Source organism: Diprion similis, chromosome 3 (genome assembly GCF_021155765.1).
Source record: "Diprion similis isolate iyDipSimi1 chromosome 3, iyDipSimi1.1, whole genome shotgun sequence".
Taxonomy (NCBI): domain Eukaryota; kingdom Metazoa; phylum Arthropoda; class Insecta; order Hymenoptera; family Diprionidae; genus Diprion; species Diprion similis.
In genome coordinates, this window is record NC_060107.1 from 9,606,638 (window position 1) to 9,631,975 (window position 25,338).

The 25,338-nt window shown below is 36.7% G+C and overlaps 1 protein-coding gene across 1 annotated transcript; it reads right to left on the bottom strand.

Moving 5' to 3' along the window:
- Nucleotides 1–1,896: 1,896 nt before the first annotated feature.
- LOC124404081 lies at nucleotides 1,897–7,041 on the bottom strand. The gene is made up of 8 exons (XM_046877929.1): nucleotides 7,030–7,041; nucleotides 6,584–6,716; nucleotides 5,490–5,552; nucleotides 5,199–5,336; nucleotides 4,938–5,099; nucleotides 4,388–4,685; nucleotides 3,965–4,125; nucleotides 1,897–3,878 (listed from the first exon to the last, which is right to left on the bottom strand). The coding sequence occupies exons 2-8, from the start codon at nucleotides 6,641–6,643 to the stop codon at nucleotides 2,781–2,783; spliced, it is 1,980 nt and encodes a 659-aa protein (XP_046733885.1). The 5' UTR covers nucleotides 6,644–6,716; nucleotides 7,030–7,041; the 3' UTR covers nucleotides 1,897–2,780.
- Nucleotides 7,042–25,338: the final 18,297 nt, after the last annotated feature.

Sequence of the window (25,338 nt, forward strand, 5' to 3'; positions counted from 1 at the left end):
ACGAAATTAATTGCAGCACTTTTCAAAGTCGTCGAAATTTTCGCTAAAAATCCAACGGGGTTAGCATTACTTTTTGTGTCATTCTTGGAGATTAGAATTTTCCGTTTTGGAATCGAGTTGTATGACCCCTTCCAGATTAATTGGACTCCCAGGAACTCAGAAAACACAACAAAAAAAGCGTAGAACCAACAGCAGAGAAATTACGACGCACAGACCAATGACCATCAGCTGAGAAATGGACGAAACAGGCTCTTGCTTTTTGGCTGTAACTCTTGATCTGTTGCTCGCAGCGTATTGAGCCTGCGCACAATCTTTTACTCCCGCAGAATTACGTCAGAATAGCGTCTCAACGTATCAATTGCAGCAGTTTTCAAAATTGTCGAAATTTTTACCAAAAATCCACAGGGGTTGCCTTACTTTCTCTTTTGGCAAAAATTTTTCTGACCCACAATTGATCTCCGATCACCCTACCTTAATTATTCGGACCCCCAGGAACTCAGAAGACGCACAAAAAGTGTGTACAATCAACATCAACAGAGTCACTCTTGACCTCATGCCCGCAGAGTATTCGGACAGCGCACAGTCGATTCCTCCGGCAAATTCACGTCTACTTCATCGAGCAGCAAAGAATCGATTTCCGCATTTTTGAAAATTCATAAAATATTCAGCAAAACCACAAAGGGCTTCGTTGGAAAATTCCTAACTCTGAAGTTTATAAGTTGTTCCCAAGTATCAAGTTGATTTCTCTAACTCACTTTAGTTGAAGAAGAAAAAGTAATCGAGCGGATCGAGGGGTATTGACTTCTTTGGGGTTAATATTCGGAAACCATGAAATTCAGAGTGATCATCGGGGAAGAAAAAAGTATCGTACGTTTATGGAAAAAAGAGACCCAGGGTGCAGCGTCTACCAGAAATACACTGTAGCACCATGTGTCAAAATCATGCATACATTAGGATTATAGAAGAGTAGCAGGAGAATTGTTTTGTATCATAACTCTTATTTGACATATACAATAGGGCCAGATGTAATACAAGAATTATAAATTTAAGCAGCATTACGAACCCTCTGTAAAGTAGTAATTATAAATGAGGATGATAAAACTGCGTCCGTATATGGATTATTGGTACAGATAATGGTAGATAATATTATGCTAATTACTCAATAAATTTCTTATCATCACGTTGTTTCCTAAAAATTAGTTTTGTACAAACGTAATACAACCACTGTCGATCAATAAAAAATACATATATATCATGTCACCAACCATACTTGGACCACAAACTCTTGAAACGTATCTACAGGTGCATAGTCGTGAATACCAAGGTATTGATATTTTGCAGAAAATGTATATATAGGTCATCAAGAATCACCACTGTTTTTGGGGAATCACCACTGTTTTTGGGGAATCCGCACACAGTGTAATAGAAAATCCTATCTTTGAGCAACAAACGTTGGCGTTTACTTCACTCTAGGCATCGTTCCGATCCGATTAAAGAGTACAGAAACTAATACAGTTAACTACTGCATGTACAGATCCATTGGTGACTATTCTAGAATTTCAAATGCAGCCTAATTTGTTGTGGATTCCCATAATTTAAACAATAATTCGTGATGGGGACATAATAATAATATATCGCATTGGTTACATTTTTTCTCTATTAGATTATATACATGTCTATACTAGGTATAGATACATATTTTCTAATTTATTTGTATATACAATATGAGTAACGAAATAACAAGATCAAATAAACAAGATAAAATGTTGAACAGAAGGCTTAGAGTAGCTAAGAACATGTTAGAATATTGGCAAGTGTTGTTAATCGGCCTTGAAACCGGATTTTAGGATACGCTAAAGCATTAAAATCTTCTACATATAACAAAAACAATTTTCATTGTTCAAACATGGGCAAAAATTGTACATTTTCAGTACCCCTGGTATCGACGTGAGGCACCACTGAAATATAATTGAGTTTGTTTAGTGTAAGTATTTGGAAAAATTGAGCCTCGATTGATGAGTAATTTACCCACGACTTTGTTTATGTATACCTTGAAGTCCTTCATCTGGGCAAATTTGATTTACATATTGTTCTTGATCATGGGATGAGATATTTCATTGCAAGTTCAATGTTGTCTTACAATGATTCCAATTATTTCGACCATAGGTATCATTAATTAAATACATTTCCTTCTTCGTATTATATTTTATAAAGTCTGTTATATTACAAGGACGAAATAACTTAATGATATCGCGATCTCGCGTTAAAATTTTTTCTTGTTTACAAGCATTGTAGGTAAAAACATTAATCTAGACGTATATATGTATAAGACACCACTTATTTGAATAATTGCATTCACACTCAACCTAGATTTGTAAGTTTTAGTTTTTAGAGAAAAACTCTTAAACTTGGCACAGTAGTTATTTTCCATGAAAAATAATATCATTTAGGCCGGTTACCCCAGTACATTTGTGCTAATTTTTCACCTATTCTCAGAAAGGGAATTAAATGCCTGCCTTACAAATACAAAATTGAGAGAAGTAGCACAAATTTGAACTATCACAACCCCGTATCATTTCAATCTTTGCAAGTGAATTAATTAACGAAAATGAAACACGATTCACATTTATGTTATAATGTTGAATGATAAAAGATCGATGTTAGCGCGGATAAAAAACCAAACATATGTCACGAATTGAATGCCTCTTTCATTTTGTTTCATCATGACTTACATTTGTGGTCAGGGCATGGCGGTGCTCTTCATCACAATGCAAATATTTTCAAATATTTGAACCACTCGGAAAAGTTGTAAGATTATGGTTTTCAGCCAAGTTCGTCAGGCTGCAACTTTTGTCTTTAGAGAATGGCGTTTTGGGAAATCTTTGAATAAGTGATAGCAGCGGAAGTTCTCTAACACTTGAAGTTTTCGAACTAGGCCTTTCCGTTTTCGGACATTCCACAAAATCTCTGTTCAAGCTATTTTCACAAGATTTAGCCATCTCTAATTTAGACGTTAGTCGTCGCTTGACAGGACTAGAGCTTGAACTGTTAGATCCAAGCCCACTTTTATCATTTCTGATACTATTTCCGTCCAATCGATGGACATTATTTCCAAGCTTAGAATGACCGTCATCACACTTGCTGAAATGGAACACCGCTTTAAAAGCGTCATTTTTCGAATTACACTTTTCTTCACGCAATTCCAAAGATCTTTGAACATCATCACTTTGAGAATTTAATAGATTTTTGAAATTTGATTCAGTGAAGTCATCTATTTCCAAATTCGACAGATCCACTGAAATTTTCTTTTTCGCATAAGTTGGGTTGACATTCTGCGAATCCATACCACTCGGCCCATCACGTTTTCCAACATTGTCTACAGTAACTTCTTGTCGACTAATCGGACAACTTTGACTTTCTACATCATTGTTCAATGAAGCTAAAAGAGCATTTTGAGTTTTCAAAGGAGTTTCAGATAAGATCGGGCTTGAATTAGTCGTTTTCTCAGCCATTGAGTTCCAACCTTTATAACATATCGCTGAGTCTGTTCGTTCTAGCGGTCTTTTAACACTGGTTAATCCTTGATTGAATGATATTCTAGATTCGTTATCGTAATTATTCCGTGACCTTTGAACTTGAGGCGAAATTTTACACCGGTTATCATCGGACACTAGGCCGCTTTCACTGAACTTAAGGTCACGAAAGTCTTCTCCACTCACTTCATCTGTGGTAAAGGAACTTAGCTTTCTAATGGGTAAGGTATTAAGCCTCTCAACACTGGCCTGTAACTCCAACTCCCACTGACTCGAATTAGACTCACTTCCATCAACAGAACGAGTACTGAGTTGTTCCATTCGTTGTTTCAAGTCGTCAACATCCTGCAATGAAATGAAAGATATTTAAGAATAATTGGCCAGTAATTTCATAGCTGATATTAGATTTGTTTAGTAAGTTAAGTAGCCACCTCGAAATCCCGAGTTCTTTCATCGATGTCTGGTTCACTGCTGGCTAAAGAGTTTATCCTGCTTAAGCTCAATTTATCCAATTCAGCTTCATAACTTAAACTTGTTGTCGGACTTATGAGCTCAGCACCAACACCAGGTTCTCTCGGCCCCTTGGTCATGTCTGAAATTTTTTTACGAATTATGCACCATTTTTAGTAAAAAACTCAAGGAGCCCAGTTGCGACCAAATTTAGACAGATCATTGTTTAGATACCCTGTTATTGTCATGTATCTTAATTTATTTCAGTATAAGGGAATCTTATCTCGGACAAATGTCACTCGATAAACTTTGATTATCACTTCTAACATGTTTAAACATCATTTTGTCAAATCATCAACAAAACCAGTTGCATAATATCAAAGAATTTTGCATAGATTATTTACCATAGTCTCGTCTGCGTTGATGAATTTGATTACTGATGTCCTCCAGTATTCTGAGACTTCTGGCATAGGTATCCTTTGCTTTTTTAACTCCCCTCTGCAAATATTCTACCCTCGCCTTCTGAGTTGCCAGCATCTCGTCACACTGAGCTCTGATTTCAAAATACGGTTTTGATTTGATTATCGCTCTACGATGTTTCTCCTCAAGCTGTTGAACCTTTTTTTCAGCATCGTGAAAAAGGGTTGCTCGCCTCAGATGCTCTCTTCCACATTCGGCTTTTTGATTTTCTGCATCCATAACCTATTTTAAAATTCAACAATTCCTATTACATCACGTGTTGTACGGCAGATATAAACAAATTAGCACCAAGCTTTTTACGATTATCACAGTTGGTTAAATTAGAGTTCTGAGTTTTTTCTACCGTTGAAAACTATTAACATGTTCAATCTACACCAGGCAATGTTGTTAATGGGATGAAAGTATGTCAGGTTAATAAGAACTCACACGAAAATTGATACAGTTATCGTGAAACAAAAACAATCTTTGTCCTACCTTAATAGTCGCATGATTCAGCATGTCTTGCCACGCTTGATCAAAGTTCCACTCATGTCGATGCGATGTAAACCCTGCCTCGGCCAAAGTGACAGTTTCTTTCGCCGCTGAATGGATTTCACTAGCCCTCTGGAAGAGCTGTGCTTGACGCTGACACTGTATCTAAAATATATGACGAGGAAATTTTATATTTTTCAATCGCTTGGTACATTAAAATAACTTTCAAGAGTGCAGCTTTAAACTGTAACATTAGTTACCAACCTGAGCCTGCTGAGCCACTTCTAATGCTTTGTAATAACATCTTGCTTTCTCTATGCAGCCTGTTCCTATTTTATTCGCTACCTCTTTCAATCGTCTTGTCGAATCTGATAACAATTGGCGAAACGCTGTGTGCGCTTCCTGGAAAAGATATTAATAGTGTTGAAAATTTTTATAATAAGCCATGATTCCAATTCTTTGATTATATGTCACGTGAACACCAACTAAGGTTTTATTTAGCACCTTTTTGCGATTATGTATTTATACTTCTAAATGATCAATTTACCAACTTACATCTAATTCAATTTCTAGTTTATTGATTTCGTCTGTGGAATTGTTGAGATTCTCCAATTCGATCTGAAAAGTAGAAAACAAACAATGATACATACTATAGTATTATTCTTACTGTGCTTTGACTTGACTTCACGGTAGCAAAATTTTGTTTCTAAATTACAATTGTTTGAAAGTACCAAAGTGGCTATAGCGATGGAATAATTAATGTTAAATATGCGTCAGTTGCAAAATTTCATTGAAAAAGTGAGCTTAGAAGAAGCTCAGTTATCAAGTGTTCATAAGCATTGCTGTATTATGAGTCTTTTGTGACGTGAAAACTCCATCAGTCACGAAAATTTTTGTGACTGAAACATGTAGTTGTGCCATTATAAAAATGAACTGATAATACGATCTCTTACAAGTAGTTAATAAATTGGCTAATTCAGTGAAAATTCAAGGTTACTAAAAATTCCTCTCTCTCCTTTCCTCGCTTTTATGAAATTCAACTCTACATCGAACTGTGTTTAATACATTAGAATTCTGAGAAAGCAATCGCCTTCCTTTTTTCCGTCAGCACTATGACACTAAAATTTGCAACGCAAACAAATATACCGAGACTGAGAACAAGGAGGTACCTACGTCACGAAATGTTCTCTGGTATTCAAATACCGTAGCCTACACGTGGGAATTAGTGTGCGTGTATGTATCCCACCTGTCCATGACTCACAAATGATTAAACACACCTTGACTCACGGTAATATTTGCACAAGAGATTATCAGTAGCAATCGAAGGTGGGAAGTTGGGAAGAATGGAAGGGAAAGCATCGACGGGTTTAGAAAATAAAATTGGAACGCAGGTCGAAAGATGATTAGCATTCGGTGAGGTGAAAGAATGAACGCACGGGATGTAAACGAAGTAGGGCAAGGTGCCAGGCCGTGTCAGGTGGCGCGAGGCGTCGTTTGACAGTGGTGAACATTTCGTAAATGCAAATGCAAACACAAAAGACTAACCTAACCTAACTCGGACAAAGAACATTATAAATGCAAAATGACTGATTGATCTCGAGAGCGGAAAAGCGAAGAATATGTCGGAGATGAGAAAGAGTTTGTCTCACCTGGATGCGGGGGTCCAGGGGACCCTCAGCGTCGACGCCCGCGTCGTCCGAGGCGTCCATTCTCTGTTTTTCAGCTTCATTTAACGGCTCCAATTCATGATGCTCTCAGGCTCTTAGAAGCGCGGTTCTTCTCCTCTTGACGTCGGCCTAGGACCTGCCTCACGTCGTTTGTTTCACTGCTCGACATTTACGTAACGGTTCCGGTTTAAAAATACGTATTAACAAGCAGTAAGAAGGAGGAAGCTAGGCGGGGGAAACGATCAGGTTATATTTTCCGAATCCGCGAAGTCCGACGCTATATTCACACTGCGAATAACTGGGAGCGCGAAACTGCTGGCGGCCTGTCAAGACGAGCTGCGAATGCGTGCTGTGCCGTGTTGTATCATCCGACCGGCGATCATTTGCATACAGCAAATGTCATGATTTCATTCAAAGGTCACGCGTACTGCTCTTCTCCTTCTCCCTCCCCCCCTCCTCAGTCGCAAACCGACTAATGTAATGGCCCAGCTCGCCGTGGGAGAATAATGAATAATAGCTCAGATCAGTATCGTAACCTTTTTCCAGAGGCCGAAGCAAGAAGTAACGCAAAAGACGATGAACTTCAGAGCGTTCCTCTCACTGTCCCGCCCGACAGCGTTCGAGGGATGGCAAGGCTTGACAAATGACAGCTTACACGCTGTAACACGCGGAAGCGAACTGAAGTTGTCTACCTAACGTGGCCATCTTGCGCTCACCTGTTCAAGTGGTATGCCTATGACGTCATGGGGAATTCCGTTGCGTCGGTAAATGAGACTACAAGTTTTCGCGTGAATCGTAAAATTCCGGACGGCGTAGACGGGTTGTATTCGAATGTGATTTTACGATTAGACAACGATCGTTGTCGGATTAATACAAGCAAATTTTGCTTAAAAATCACCTTAAGGGTATATAGTAATCCTACACTTACCGACCGAGTAAACTCGTCCTTATTCTCCATATATTAAATGAACAAATGAACGGGAACGGTTCGGATTTTGACGGTGCAGCATCGCCCTTTCGCACCAAAATTTGTACCGATAACCATTAGAGAAATGCGTGGCTTTGTCACACATGCTACTATTTTTTGGATAAAATTTCGAACAGCCCGTACTTCCGATCAATTTGAGATTCGGTATACCCAGGTATTTTGTATTTATACCCATCAACCACATTGCTAAAAGCAGCCGGCTACGGGTAATATTTTTAAACAAGCTAAAGGGCACGAATTCAGCCCTCGGCAATATTCCGAATGAGTTTGGCCGGTAGTCGATACTCGTGGCGATCTAGTCGGTAACAATAGGGCCGTTATCTTATATTGGGCCAAGGTATTTCGATCGGTAAGTCAGTTGGCCATGCCATGTATTAACTAACTGATCTCATGCATGTGATAATTCGCTGTTACAATTTTCTAGCACCCTACGTTGACTGAAGCGATTTTCAGTCAACGCACCCTTATCTCCCATAAGGCCAAATGTCATATGTGAAACTAGCCACTTGGATGCACTATTCTTCGTGCGATGTATTCCAACTCGTTTTATGGCGGACTAGATAAAACCAACGGAGGTAGCCGTAAGAAAAATGAGAAGACTAAAGATTTTAAATAAAATGATGTTAAACAAGTCAATTTGTGTTACCTAATTTTCCTTTCCAAAGTATAGTAAATCGAAACTATAAATAATTTTCAATTATATTTGGGATTTTTTGACAAGAATTACGCATGATACGAGTACAAATCATTCTCTATCTGACAAAATTTTTAAAATTTATGGGTGAAAAGCTGATATTATGACAAGTTTCAAGATTCCTCTGACGATGCTTTTACATTGAGAGTTATTTCAATCGAAATAAATGCACTGCGTATAGAACAATTGGCATTTGGATTCAGGCAGACGCAAAAGAAGTCAATTACAGTCAAGCCCAGTAAAAACTGATTGGATGGTCTGAATTGCAAAATAGTTACGTGATGCGAATATGACTACAGAGTCCGATTTCAGAGGCGCAAACATAAAATCAAAACCGCTGCCAATTTCCAATCGCTTCGAAAGATTAAATTTTTCTCTATCAGGCGTAATTACCATTCTCCAGTATGCATTCGTGAATTTCAACATCGCCATTACTCACTTACTCCGTTCAAACGGACTGTTTTAATATTGAATCATCATGGCTTGGTCTGTCCAATCTACACACGGCATTTGCAATATTTTTGAATGGTTAATAAACAGGCGCAACCCACTCAAGCGATGAACGACAAGTCATGCCTTGTTATACTGTACAGTTAATTCTAGCTCCACACGACCTGTGTCTGTGTATAGATTGAATCAACGTACTCAACTTCAACTGCGTCACGTTGTAAACCAAGTCTGCAATCGTACGTGTGCAGTAACACAGAGAGGCTCGTTTATCTGAAAACAATCTGACTGAGCATCGACCTGTACGGTGCGTGATGTAAATAGAGCGTGTCATTTAACAATACAATGAATTGAAACGTTGATTGCAATACAGTGAAATGAAGTTTCATGCTATCACGAGATCAAATCTTCAGTGGCATTGAACTCGAATCATTCACGTAAAGCATTATATCGTTAACCATACCAAACAGAATGGAACATGCGCAGCAACAAAATGGCGGGCAATCAGAAATTCGAACTTTATTGTAGAACTGATTGTTATCACGAAACATTGATACGCGATTCGATCATCAAACGTCAGGTGTAGGTGTTGATGAACAGTCTGTACGCTAGGTACACATATAATAATGTCATCCATTATTTTGGCCTGCTGCACAATTTGATCGTCAAATATTATGGTGTCTGTTTCCATCAAAGTCGATCTAAACCAAACGACATTCATGTGTTTTACGTATATCTATATTTATATGCAGCGGAAGATAAGCATCGCCACAATACGCATGGCTGACTTTTAATTAAGATAATAGACCGTGGAACGTGCAGGGAAGGGATTATGGTCGGGAAAGGCCATCGGTGTATGGTAATAAATTACACCCCAAGATTTCGCCGAATTCGCTGTAAAGTATAGCTATACGTCTATTATACGTGTACATATAGAGATTTCAATTAGAAGTAGATCAAGAATCGGGGGATGAGGGTAAGGATTTTGCGGATGATGGATCACGCTGCTAACGCACACACGATCAACCTTTCGACTATACTTGCGATTTATCTCCAACGAACAGTGCAATCAAATTTCTTATCCCAGATGGCAGGAAAAGAAAAATCGAAAAATGATGATCGTCTGAAAAGTTCAGGCGTCTTAAATACTTCAATATACATATATTGTCACTCGTTCTTTAATACGTGATTTGCAAACGGTAGAAAATCATGAAATTCTATAAAAGTAAAATGGAAAATACAATGAATGCCTTATACTTATTGCTAGCATTGAAACTCTGCAAGTACAACAGCAAACGCGAAATTTAATTCGGGTAATACAGACACATTTATGATTACAATAAAGAGGAGATAACCCGTGATGGGTGATTCTTCGTTTTTTTTTTTGCGACGGTCAATTGTTACACGGTATCATTTTATTCCAGCGTTAATTAACCAATTAAAACTTGACTGGTGCCCCCTGCTAGATTTGCCTCTTCGCTCGTTTTTTGCCCGTTAAAATATTTAGACGCCCCGGGAATAGTATACGCGTATTACGTATATTTTATGACAAGTCGTTAGTTTAAGGCCACATATAAACCGGCTGAAAATAAAAGCTTCCTATCCGGAAATGACGTATTTTATTATCGAGACATTACTCAACGCTTTCGGATGTCGTTCTTGCAGGCATGTTATAACAATTTACAATCCTGGGTATAATAAGTAATATAGATCACTGTTTTCATTCGCATGTTACTTGAAAAAATTTGAAACAAAATTTAATTTCACGCTTGAGAAATTCACTGCATTTTTGTCTGGTGGATTGTGAAAAAAGTAACCTAGTTGATTCGATCAAAAATATTTTGCAACAATCTATGCAAAAACGTCTCCATAGTACTCGGCGCATCGTAACATTGATTATTGCCGATCAAACGAGACATTCTCATTGAATCGGGATTATACTTAACACTAAAGCTCCCAGAGTGATAATCTGCTACGTAATATACGATACAGCGACGCGATTCTAGATGTGCTGCTTAAAGATGAAATGAACATTCTAACAATATTCTTACAGGAAAATGTGGACTACCTATATACATCAGAAAATTGGAAGAAAAAGATTTTTCACCAGGATTTTCTGTTGTGAGAAAAATTTCTGAGCAGATGATCGTTTTTTTTTTCTTTCTTCCTTTTTTTGCGGGAAATCTTTTTACCGCCGTATTACTTTGGGGGGATAAGATGAGAATATCAAGTTATATCACGTGCACAGCTTGCAGAGCTTTTCACTCGGTTTATCATGCTATTATAATCTAGTGTATAACAGACCAGTTTAGTTGCGTGTTATAATGCCGAGGGTTTCACGCATCGCACGATCTGTTATCATTTCACCTTAGGCAATCTGGTTTTGTCGCATATAGCTATTAGCCCGTGTGGGTTTACCTATAATAAAGCAATATATTTTGCGAAATAAGTGTTGACTTATAAACAAAAGCGGTATTTCGTCGACGGTTGTTTATGGCGGATATCGGAAACCCTCGAATCGAAGTTAAAAAATTATGAGTTTCAGAGTAAAGATTATACCGGAATTGTAATGAGACATGCGTGGAAGCTTGACACAAGATTGATCTTTCGATTTTTATTTGAATAGCTTTACAGTTTTTTAAACCGAAAGTATCGTCATTTAATTATATCAGACTTTATGGAATTCTGTTACTTAAATAATTGTAAAAGTACTAAACCGATCAAAGTCAAAATCTAATAAATTCCAAGTTTGGAAAAGCGGCGTCGATCGAGAGCAAGATCATTGAAATCCAGTTACTCGTTCGCGAGATATCGTCGGGCAAAAAAATTGATCACATACCTACATAAACACACAGCCATCCATCTGGGAAAGTGATTGGAGCTGATTTTCAAAATTTCGGAATGCATAGATCTGGTGAAAAGTTCACATTTTATTTTCGGTGACCATCACATTAACCTCCTTTTATCTCTGAAAACAGAGAAACGGAAAGTTAAAAAATGACTCACCACATCGCTGTGGATAATAAACGAGACGCATTTTTTATACGTTTGAGAAATTCATCCATAAACTATAATTTGCGTATCGTTAGTGAATAAACGAAATGCACTTGTTTATCTCTCGAATGACTGACAACGAGTTGAGAGATTGAAAAGCCTTTTAATCTTCCAAATACCTATACTGTACAGATTGAAGGGAAAAACGGTATCAATTGATGATGCTGGAGATGTGCGAACTGCAGACTGATTCTGAGTGCACATAATCCGATACCGAATAGATACCGGGCATGTGCCGTTGAATACAAGGCTATATCGATTCTCAATACAGCAGGTGCTGTTACTTCCTCCTTTATATTATACATGCATTCATGCACTCGGGTTAAACGGCTTGCACCGGGTTGTTTCGGGCTTAACTGCTACGGTTTCCTTGCTGACGACTTGTGGTCCGGACTAGTTTTATTAAAACGCGAATAAAAAACAATTCAGAACGTGGATATGACATCTGTCTAAAGGAGTATTATTATTAATGCGTGCTTGTACTGGCGATCGGACTAAAAAAACTTTCTATTTTATTTTACAGTAACTAGAAAATTATAAGAAAATTGTCAACGTTACAATATCACGGTTTGAACTTCGTTGGAATTATGTGAATATTATTTTACACCAAGTATTTATTGTGACTATAATTTTTCAGTGCCATATTTTCTAATTATTGCAAAATTAAATCTGTTTGTTTTATTATAAGCTACATATATTTTTTTTCTTTAGTTAAGTATTTATACGGATTTATTATTCGACCAAAATCAAATTACAACAACATATATCAGATGATCGTCCTGCTTTACGTGAATTACCGTTATTTTAACCTAAGCATATACTTTTCAACGGTTGCCGAGTCGGAAAATCGCAAAATTGTTTTCTTCTGAATCACTCTAATAATTATATATATATATATATATATATACGTATATACATCACCGTTATAAAAAGACGATAAATGCGAGTGACTTAGTCGATATACTTCAGTTTGAGCAAATACTTTGTGACAAATTTGCGTTAATTATTCTCGCGTATAAGATGTAAACGAAAACTGTTGCAGTTCGTTTGTAGAGTAAAGAAGGGGATGAAAGAGAATACGCAATAACTCGCTTTGAGGATTCATTAGGGTGCAGGAGGGTGAAATACGAGGGCGAAGGTGCCGGGTATATATGTGTATATATATTATATGTATATACAAAGTTATACAATTCTTTGTTTTATATTAAATTTTCTGATTTCAGTGCCTGGTTCTGGGGATTAACGAGCCCTGTCTTCGCAGCATGAAGTAAAAACGAAAAATGTGAGAAGAAGAGAGAAAAGATTACCTATATTCCTACCGAAGTTGCTGGCGTCTTAGTTCATTCCTGCAGCACTTTTATCTCCAAATGTAAAGTCATTTTTATTAAATTTCCACTCAGGAATTATTTATTATTATTATTGTTTTTTTTTTTTCATATAATATCATGACGTAGCGGGGTTGTTAAATTGGGGCTGTTAACCTCAAGTTTTAATTTAATATATTCGAATACATATTAAAACAATTCTTTAACTCCTCCTCCACTTTTTCCTTCTTCACCTCCCTTCGCTTCCCACCCTTCTCGCCACGTTGGATTCGTTTAATATTATCAAAGCGTTATTCTCCATTTAGCAACTTAATTGTACAATTAAACGTTAAAAATTAATCCATCAAGCAGCTGCCTTTCGTATATAAATTGCTTCAATGCAGACTCACTGTCTTAAATCCTGGCTTTAAATTATTTTTTGACAGCCATTAACTACATAATTTATACAGGTTGAAATTAGTAGCCGTCATTTGGCTCACAATTTAATTATTATTAAATGAGTATTATTAAAATTTTCATAAACCTCATTATAGTGGCAAAAATACGCGAGTACATCCTTATAATTAATTGATCATTACTGTAATCTATGAAATATATTTTCTGTCCTAGTTTCTTTCATTTTTCAACTAACATAAACTATGTAACATTCAATTGTTAACCTATTTATATCGATTATAATTTGATGGAATATTTTTTTGTTATGGCGTAGATACCTCTTCGTATCCAATAATCTGTGTACCTATACGTGAATATTTCAAGCTGATTTGCAAAATCTAACGAGTATTCTTGACGGACTCAAGTTAACGAATGTAATTTTTGTGAGGGTCCTGATCCGTACTAAATGGAGTGCTAAATCACAGGAAAATTGAAGTTTGATTAACCCAGAAACTCCGACTGGTATTTCGTATATACGTATAATAAATTTTTTTCGCCCTGTCCGGGTTTAGTTTGCCCCCCGAAGTGGCTCTAACTTGGTGAATTAACTTTGTCTGCCGACGAAACCCTTTCGGTCTTGGGTGAAATATACGCGATAAACTTGAACCGGCTAAAGTGCGAGAACAGAAGAAGCGGTAGAAAAAAGAACGAAAGTTGGAACCGGAGAGAGGAGAGAGCGAAAATTTTTTCCGAGACTTTCGGGCAGATTCGATTTACACTCCTCTCAGTGAATTCTATTGTTTATTCCAAATTACCGAAACATTTTATACATAGAGCTTCGGTCCAAGTTTAACCCTCGAATTGCTCGAGAGGATTTTCACGTTTTACCTCTAAAATTCGAATTCTTGTAATGCTTCTGGCTATAGATGGAGTAAAAAAAAAAAAAAAGCGTCAGTCTTATCTCTATCTCGCGAAGTCCTTCGTAGTCGTATATAACCTTTTCTTACAATTTGAAAAGTTTCCTTTTTGAATCGTGCCAAAGTTACGATGGGTTTCTTTATAACATAGAGTTAGTACATATACGATACGCGTATATATATATATATATGAATATCTATATATAATTCTCTACAATACCTTATACTCCATCAGGCCTGCTCTCCAAGGAGTATCCTCCGCGTTTCGTCCTTTCGGTCGTTGAATTATTGAGCTCGAAAGGACGCGAGTTATCTGTATGGACTCCTCGCAGCTACCGGTTAAGCACTTCTTCCATAACTTGAACATCATACTTACATTATTTACTCGACTTCCATTTTTCATTACTCTACCGCTTATCAACTTTCGTTCCAGAATGTGCATACAAGATATCCCGACGTTGACCTTCGACTAACTTCGGACGAGGCTATAGTTATAGTTAGGTATCACGTTTCGAAAAAAAAGCTTCGGTCAGAGAGAATAAGAGAGAAAGTGAGAGCTGAGCAGCCATTAATCACCATCAATTATCTACTTGATTATCTACAGTGCTTGAGGCTTCTTGTATCACTATATATTGTATATTCCTTGTGCCGATGCACAAGATTTTCTTTTCAGGGTGAACGGAGCTGAAGAATTAAAAAGAATATACAAAGACGTACGTTCAGAACCTTGTTATCAATTTTTCAACAGGGAACATTCGACACGTGCACTTTACAAATTGTTCAAGGTAGTCGAGAGTAGGTAGTAGTTTCTCTCGTTCTATGAACCACATATAAACGATACACCGCAGAAGAGGAGTCGATAAAACTGTTGCAATGAAACTGCAGTATGGTCGTAAAACTCGATTGAGACACTTGCGGCGTAGTGCAGAAAAGAGATCGAGGTTGGTTCGTCCCTTCGAAGTGGGGTGCAGGTCTGCTATACCTGTGTTATACTTCGGTAATGGGGTCTCTGCACAAAGACGAAGATCGGGGAAGAGAGCGAACCGATATCGGTAATAAATGAAATCAGGGTATTGGACATCGAGACAATTTAACGGGGCGTCTTGTCGGTCGTTTTTTACGGGCTTGTAGAGACAGCTTACACAGCGATGTCTTCCTGAATCACAGGGTAAGTCGGCTTTGAGTCACCGATACTGAAGTGAAGGATGCCTGGAGCTGCGTTTCTCGGTAGAATTTCAAGACATTCTAGAACTTCTCTCTCTCTTTTTGCATTGAGGAAACTTGACAGGGTTGATATTTCTCTAAGTTCGAATCACTCGTTAGTTCGCTCTTGGCGAACCTCTTTTTGCCACGGAAGGGATGTAAGAAGCTTGCAGCTGAGAACAAAGGACTCTTCAAAGAAGTCCGAAAGCTTCCTTCTTCCCTTATGGGGATACAAGCTCGTTCCAATTCTATTACGGACGGTGCAGAGTAAAATAGTAAATTAATTTCTGTATGCAGAATATACCTACGACTAGACTAGACTAGACTGATATACCTGCGAACACATCGATGGAATTTAAACGCGAATGAATATAGTACACCGCGAAGTTGAGGCTCTTTTCACTTGTAATCTCAAGCGATTGTGGCTAACGCCGGTGATAATCCTTCTCCGAATTGTATTTTTCATCATCTAGATATGATTCCGTCGACGACGGTCACAATTGGCGCAATTTGTACGGTTGATTCGTCGCTGGCTTCCGGGGGTGCGCTGTTTTACTCCGGAAGATTTCATTCGAGTGCACTTTTAAACTGTGGTCGTAATCTTGAACTGCTGGTATCTCTCTTATCTGCGCCTTTTCCGAGTCTCTGTTTCTCCCGGATCAGAGGGGGGATGGTGAGGATATTTTTCATTGAAACAATCCGACCGTTAGGGGTCGGGAAATTTCTTCGTTTACGATGTCTCTTTTATATTCTACCCCTCAGTGCCGACTGTGGACAGAAATTAGGTGCAATTCATTAGTCGATTGAATTTCATGATAAGAATTCAGAAATGTCGGGCTTATTGTTTAAAATGCGCAGAAGATGAATAAAATTCTTGTCCTTCAGAGTTCTGATCTCTGCACATTACCTGGGATTACAAAAAAAAAAGAAGCAAATTGAGGAGGGATTTTCAAAGGGAGGTAAACGTGAAAGTTTTTCCAACCTCACACAGCCGTTCGTAGAGATAATTGGAAAGTTAGAGCGTTAATCTTTCTGACGTCGAATAAACTGCGCGTGAAAGCAATGTTGACACTCAGCAGTACCAGGAAAATTAATTATGTAGCGATTGTAAGCTGTTTTCTATTCGGAGCTATCAGTTTGTTCATAAACGGCGAACGGTTTGCCCTGTATAAACAAGATCCTTCCGATTGGCGGAGATTCCAGGCGATGATAAAGGATGTATAGGCAATAAAATATACGCCTATTAATGAAATTGGTATTTGACGACGGAGAGTGTCGTTAAGTTTCGGGAGCAATTGGCATTCGAGATGAAAATAACAATGCAATTTCTCATTTTTTTCGTACCACATGGAACAGATTCCGTACATATATACATATATATATATATATATATATATATATATATATATATATATATATATATATATGTATTTTTTTTTTAGATTTCTCATTCTCTTCTGCCTGGGCGAAGGACGAGTCAATCTGCAATCGGCGTAATTCAGATCGATATCGCACGAATCGCTCGGTTCGGGTCTGATTGTCTGATATTGAAATTCAACGAAGATGCTGGAATAAATAATTGCGAGGCACGTCAAGGCTCATCGGACAAAGAGAAGTCCTCAATTCCGAGCCGTTTACTATTATGATTCAAATTGGAGTCTCCGATGGTCCTCTGGAATTTGGCAATTAGCATTCATCGCGAGTTCAACGACAAAACGCTTCAATTCAACGTCTTCTCGTTTTAGAGAAAATAAAAATAAATCACCCGAACTAATCTCGTGATTTTTTCCAACCTCGGTATCAGCTGCTACCTGTTTCCTGAATTCGGTTCACCCTAATTAACGACTATCGAATAGACTCGTTGTACAGCGTACAATTTGAGATCGAAGTATCTGCATTTAGCGGGCAAGAAGTTGCGGGAATCGGTTTACGCTGAGTCTGGATAACGGAGAAGCTGGAGGCATAAAAAAACCGAAGAATGGCCGTGGCTGTGGCGAAATTTACATCCTTTATAAATACAGCATTGTGTACAGTCTGGAGCTGGGTTCGTAAATCACGCGGTATAAGATATCCGAGAAGGTGTGTCCTGCGGTTTTTCCTCTGCACTTTGGCATCCATTAGTTCAGGGGAGTTGTATAAAGAACTTGAAATTCAATTCGGGTAGTAAATGGCATAAATTTAACGAGTCGTTGGCCAGATGAGGGTAGTGAGCGTGAGGAGGATGGAATAATAATTGACTACCTCGGACGAAGAGAGATAGAGAGAGAGAGATAGAGAGATGCGAAACGCAATTTCCCACTGGTTCTTCATCTACGATGAAATTAGCGTTGGTGGCAGGCAGACCTCAGTGACACTGCAATAATTGAGTCGGTTATTTTTCCCATTTGCAGAGTTGTGCACAAGTCGTGAATCGTCCTCCGACATCTTGGCAATTGTGCTGTATAGTACCTTGCGGATTTGGCTTCGTCCTCGTTAACATCCCGCAACAGCAGCTCCCAGATGCAGTTCTACACGGTCTCGGCTCAGCACCTGACTTCGAGAACCAAATGCCCCCCGGGTAACTTCAAACTAATGGAAGTTATCCACTCAAGTGGCCATGTGGCTAGGATTCACCTGATTGCTTGTTGCCTCCGATGAATTATACATATCTGCATCCTGTTATACGTTTCTGTACACTAGGGCGGACCGGAAAAATGTCATTTTTCAATTTTGACGGTTAGAATTTGCAGCTCATGAACTTAGACGCGTTTATAACCTCGGCAGAAATTTGTTTTTGCTTAAATATTATTGAGAATTTAATTTACGGCTATACAATCGTGTAAATCGGCAGTAAGGAATGCGAATTGAAGATAGCGTCGATGCTCGTCCAATGATCACTTCGGTATTTTTTAATCTCTGCCGAACCGAAGCCAATAAATTACAATCTTAATCGAATCGAACCGCCTGCAGCTTAAGGGTGACGCTGAATTTTTGATCCGAAATACGGTTACGTTTCATCTTGAAATTCATTCCCATCGTGTAATGACGGTGATGAAATCATGATGGAATGCATTAAATCGCGTGACTGTTTTTACGAACAGGATATTTCGTTCCTCGAGAAAAATTACTCTACATCTCATGAAAAAGCGGGCTGCAGGCATTTGATACCGCGCATTGAATAAAATATGGGCGTATTATATAACTCAAGAATTTCCCTCCCGAATGTTCATTAATCAAATCGCGGAGCTCGGTTAAAGGAGAAAAGGATTCCGGGTCCAATGCGTTCTGGCTATAACGGGCGAGCTCGTTTCACTTGTGCGGGAATCGGGCAGGGGAGAAAATTGTCGGATGAATTATTAACAGTCGACCAAAAGAATTTTGAATTTCGAGAAACTGTTATTTAAGATTAATAGAAATAGATTAAGAGAAACTTAGTGAAAAAGCTGCATAACTTCAGTTTCGCATTTGACCCAAGTTCAGTCAAAAACCTAAATGCGAAACTGAAGTTTGTTTAATTCTTATTTACAACAAATGTTTGAGAAAATGGGTATTTTTTCTTAAACTCCGAAATATCGTTCTGGTTTCTACAAAAGTAAAATTTATCAAATAAAACTATTATTCTTTAATTAGTTACGCGGAAGAATTCAAAAGTTAACATCCAGAACGTTGACTAAAAATTCGTGTTGACCGGTGATTATTTATCAGCGTAAAGAAGACACAAGCAAGTTTTATAAGTAATAAATATTTTACTTATAATTCGATGTATATAGAATCAAAATTTGATTACTTACAAACGAACTTAAAAAAAAAACAATGAATTTTGATAGAAACTTAGTTGATTTCTTCACCTTCGAATAACTAACTCCAGCTAAGATCCTAAACGCGGTATCTTGGAAGAGATTCTTTGAAGACAGGTTCCCCGTTTCTTTTTGTCTTTACTTCTTTCTCCCGATGTTTCATACATTTATACAATAAACCTTATATATGACACGGGAGTGAAATAGCGTGGCGTCTATTAGGAGGCGGTGCAGTTTCAAGTAGCCAATTCAATAGAGCCTTGCTAGCGGGAGAACGGCGCCCCCTTGAATCTCATGTTTGGAAATGGTTATATTATATTTACTCTGCAGCCCGTGTGTGATGTCGCTTCACAGGTAAGAGGTATGTGTGTATATACATACATGTATATATATGTTGTATGTACCCTGAGGGAGAGGCGCGAATCCCGGTGTTCCTATCTCGGCGGCGATATCTGCCTCTGGAAAACCAATTCGGTCGCATAGGAAAGGTTATGCTTATTAGACCGCGACACTTCCTCGCTAAACCTTGAAGTTCTCGCCAAAAGTCCCCCAAGTCGAGGAGGAAAAATGGGGCGGATTGAACTTCTCAAAATCTCATGCGACAAATTGGGGATGATCAAAATCTGCAGTTAAGCTAGGGGGGATCATTGTTTTCTGAAATAGTGGTAATTGCATCTATATAGAGAAAAAGAAGAAACGTTGAGATTAGATCCGAAGTGAGAACAGAGTTTTAATGGATTTTTGAAAAATTTACGATTTTTGTATCAAAGAAAAATTTATTGCTTCAAATCTTCGTGTCTTATCGTTGGTATATGATTTAAGGTTTGAGGATTATTAGTCCCGCTTTGTTTAAACTTCATCGATTTTTTGTCACGATATTCTAGTCTTCTTTGAGAAGTTTGAAAAGGGCGAAAAGTTAGACCCGACATCAGGGAGAATTTTTCGAAAAAATATATCGACATTTTTTCTGATCCTCAGCGATAAGGGGGATGTAATTTTTAAAAAGCTTAAAACAATCGAACATTTCGTAAGATATAAATTCCCGGTTTTCAGTTTTGATAAATTGACTCTACGAACCAAAATGGCATCTGTTTGGAAATGAAGAGAAGCTCTTTTTTACGCAATTTCAGGTTTCTATCGAAGTGACGAAAGTTTGGTATTTCCAGGTTCAGCAAAGTCGAAAACTTGACTGTATCAGCAGGTACAATCCTCACTATGATCACAAGTTTTCTCGTCAAAGTTTCAAATTGAGAATCTGAAATAACAAAATTGGATTAAAGCGGCTTTACCTTTCACTCAATTCAGTTATCTCTTGTCACAATTATACACACTCGACAAAAAGTTGCCAGAAGATTGTTCAAGCGACAGCAACGTTCATCGTCCTGCAATTAGATATTTCACCTTTGGTTCCAGAATATTTGAACAGTGACTTGAATCTGCTGGGTTTTCTTTTCCTCAATGGGCTTGTTAAGTACAGAATTATAGCACGAATCACTTTACTCGGTTATAAGACTTTAACTTTGTTCTCGACAAGATTGACTTTGAGATTTTGTTCCCTCTTTCAGCGACTCCTTTCGCATTCCAACCCTTCTATGAAACCGAGTAGACGATGAAAAAGGATCATTTGAGTCAAGTGGTATTCGTTTGATTCGACTAAATATTATGGATGAAAAAAGTCGTTCACACTTAGCACTTGAAAATATTTCTATAGCCAATTCGAAGGTAGTCAATTTTCCTTCAAGTTTCGTTACAGACATTTGAATGCGGCAACGTTTCTTTCGCCCTGACTTCTACTATATACTGAGAAAAATTCGTATCGATTTTCAATCTAACTCAACGATTCAAATAGCCTTATCACAAAATCGGAGCCGTATGGAAAATTTGTGTACAGACTATGAATTTTTCATGAATTATTATACATTTCGTGCGTCTGTAATGTTCCCTCGATGAATTACAATTCGTTTCTACGGCGGTAAAGTCGCGATTCGGTCCGAATAGTCGATCCCTCTTATTGGCAAGAGGAAAAAAAGTATAGATACAATAATAACAGCTGGATGGTTAAGTTACAGCCAATTTGGAAAAACAAAAATTATAAACTGAGTGAGGAACAGGAGCAAGAATTAGCACGTAAAATTTCGTGCTTTGAACAAGAATCTTGATCGATATCAAATTTAATCATTGTACAGTCAATTATCGAAAATTTTTAACGTTTCAAAGATGTTCGATGATCATAGATAGGGAAAATTGATTCGGAGGATTAGAAGATAATGCAGCAGCCAAGAAACGAAGCATATTTATAATAAACGACGGAAAATGGGCTGACATTCACAGAATAATAGGTTAGAAAATGTCAGCCTTTCACCTCGCGTTTAAGATAATTTCTTCCCCCGATTTCTGATTGACTGCGATTGTTTTTTCGACTAATAGAGAAACTTAGCCACTGATAGAAAGACTTGTGGTAGTTAATATAGTTTCTGCGGAAACCAGAGCACGAGTTTTTACGATTTTGAATCCTACGATTTTGAAAATAAAATGGCGCCAAGCTTTGTAGTGACGCGAGAACCGATTGTGATGGAAGGAATCGTTTTCCTTGAATTTATTTTCTGTAATTGTGATGAATTCAGTTCACCTTTTACAGATTTTGGTTCAATCAGCAAACGTTTAGGAAAGATTCGTTCTTTTGATCCATCGCTTGTTTATGGTAGTGCAATTCTTACCACACGTCACTGAGTACAAGAGGAGATCCTGAAACCATGAATCAGAAATTTTTCAATCATGTGGATATTTGGTATTATATATTCTGGGAGTATATTTATTTGATAATTTTTGATTCTTACAACAATCATGTTTTCAATTAACAATGTGAAAAAATGTACAGTATGCATAGTTGTATGAAAACGAAGATGAAAAATACAATTTCTGTAATCACTTAGTAGGTATATTACACGGATTCATTATAAACGGAAGCAAAAAACTTATCGACGCGAGCAAAGGTTCAGGATTTTTCAAAACTTCATTAATTTTATCCTTCACCAAGAACAACTATACGACGATGTAAGTTACACAGAAATGAACAAACTATCATTTTACCAACAAAAATTTTTTTTTAATTTTTCATTCCGTCGGATAAATCCTGAAACCGTTGTTCGTGTCACAGAATTTTTCACCTTAAGACTATAAAATAAAAATAAAACTCTTCGTACAAATAATTATTATTATGCAAACTGACTGAAGAATTTCTGAAATTTTTCCAACTCGACGAAGCAGCCTTATAAACATTTCCTCCGAGTTAAAAATGTTTAAAAAAATTGTGAGATAAGAAAATTGTTCATTTTTTTCTCAATTCAAATCGCGCTCAGTGATTATAGGGGCTCAGTTAATTCACCGAGCGAGATTCAATAGTTTTTCATTCGATCTCGGGAATCAGTCCTACGCTGTATAAATGTTCTTCAAATTGGCATTAGGCTGGAGTGAAATTTCCCAAAAATTGGAACTAAACCCATTATCCAGCTAGCTACAAATTTCGAAGCTCATACATGATATATAAGACGTATTATCATTTCTGCATCAGGATATGAGCTGTGTTATTTTCAATTCCAAACGCCGCAGTTCGATCGCGTCCAATTTACGTTGTTACATTCAAATTATTCGAATTATTATACTATACGTATACGTAGATGTGGCAATAACCCGTCTATATCCTCATTTCGATACCTACAAATCATCGTTTTCAATTATATACATTATATAACGTGCCATTGATAATTGATTATTAAATTAATTAATTAATTAATATTCATATATTTATATGTGTATAGAGGTATGTTACATAGGCATTAATCGTGATATAAATATGTACACGTGTGATATAATGTGTATATACATATAGTCATAAGTACGCATTACACATGCATTACATTAAATATTCAATAACGTAATTATGATAACAATAATATTATATTATAGTTTATATAAAGGAGTTTGAGTAACGACGTCATAGAGGCAGAATTTCAACGATCAAATTTATTATTACGATTTGTATAATAATAATAATAATTTACTACTTACGTATGCATGTCTATGCAATTCATGTATACATATGTACCTACGCACGTAAGTTTTTATTATAAATTTATTATGCGCAACCACCGTTTCGTCGGAAAGTTATTGTTTTTAAAAAATTTAGCTACTATTATCCATACCGCGTTTCACGTTGATTATACAATCACACAATAATTGTTACACTTAACCGAATCGACAGCGTTCAAAGCAGGCTCCACACACTAATCTGTTGGTCCATTATTATTCCTTCGCTTAATACACGAGGTTGTTTTTGTCTACAGTGTCGTTACTCTCAGTACATCGTTCGGTAATAATATACATTTATTTATATATATATATATATTATAGGTATGTATTTATTCCATTATTTAGGTATTTATTTATTTAATTCAATCCCCTAGTAACACAGTTCTACAATAAGCGTATTAGATCTGTCGCGTCGACTCTAATTCATAAGAGCGTTTGGAATTGAAAATAGTCCGTTGTTTCAATTTTCATCCATCCGATAATCTTTTGGTTTTTCTTTCAGCTGAGTAATCGAGTTTGGCTAACAAGGTGAGTCGAAAAAAAAACCGAAAAGAAGAAGAAATCGAAAAAAACACTTCAACCGAGTCTTATGATAATTAATCTGCATTTACTCGCATAATTAAATGATTGTACCTCACAGTTTATTTTACTATATTATTATTTATAATATAACCGTTAGTTTTTTCTTTTCGCCTTCTGCATGGTCTTCCTTACCTTCTTCTTATTTAATTTCACAATCATTCAATTTCGTATAATATTATGTATAATAGTGTATAGCATAATCAGTGACCACTAATAATTACGAATACATGTAATGATTTATGAGATAAAATTTCGTACATCAGTGGACAATGATTACAATTTTTAAACAGCAATCACCATTTAAGTTTTCATTCAAAGGAGAGAAGCGAGAAAAAAATTTTTACTATACATTTGTTCTTATATTTCTTTACGTACACCTATTATATGTATAATAATAATACAAATTGCGTACGAATCGCAATTAAACAAACGCTTTACTAACTTCCCTGGTACTATATTCGACCCCATTGAAATTCTACTATTAGTTGTCCTATTTTTTCTTTCACGCTGAAATGATATCAAAAATTATCCCAAAATCGTTCATCATAAAAACAATTACATTTACGGATAATTTAATTTATAAAATTTTTGATCTGTTCTCGCTCAAGAATAATAATTTCTGTTTATACATACGTGACACGTTGGTTCATTTTCTTTTTCTTTTTCTTCCATGAATATTGAAAAATTCTAGCAAACCTTGAGAACATAGTCACAAAGTAACCGATCACAAGACATACGTTCGTAATATAATAATCCACAAGGTACCTCTATTGATCTTCTGCGCGGTGTAGGTGCGTTTTATACGTAAAAGGTATAATATATCAATATAATGTAATTTATAAGGTTAAAATTAAGGATTCTCTTTATGTTTATTGCCATTTATAACATTTGAAAACTTCTGAATATTTTCGAACAGTTTTCGGGAAGTCCATGTGTTTCATTATTATTATTATTATTATTATTAATACCACTACTACTACTACTATTATTTATTGTTGTTGTTATTATTATTATAATTAGAATTTTTTTCCCTTGTTCTTCGCATAATGTATGCATATAATATATAACTATATTATTATACTTATAAATGTATCGCGGCTTATGCATTATTGTATGTTATTGTTTGTATTTGAACCGACTGAAGGGTTTGGATGTAATATATATATATATATATGTACTATATGTACAGTTGCACGGAAAGTAATATACATATATATCAATTTATAACCTACGTAATGCCTAACTTAATTCGTATTTATATCCGTATATGGTAATGGTAATATAATA

What these genes read in the sequence shown, in the direction of transcription:
- LOC124404081 (XM_046877929.1), bottom strand. Translation starts at nt 6,643, where the DNA reads ATGGACGCCTCGGACGACGCGGGCGTCGACGCTGAGGGTCCCCTGGAC. An exon ending in CCCTGGACCCCCGCATCCAG is followed by an intron (nt 5,553 to 6,583) that starts GTGAGACAAACT and finishes TCTACTTTTCAG; the next exon opens with ATCGAATTGGAGAATCTCAA. An exon ending in AAAGAACTCGGGATTTCGAG is followed by an intron (nt 3,879 to 3,964) that starts GTGGCTACTTAA and finishes ATTTCATTGCAG; the next exon opens with GATGTTGACGACTTGAAACA.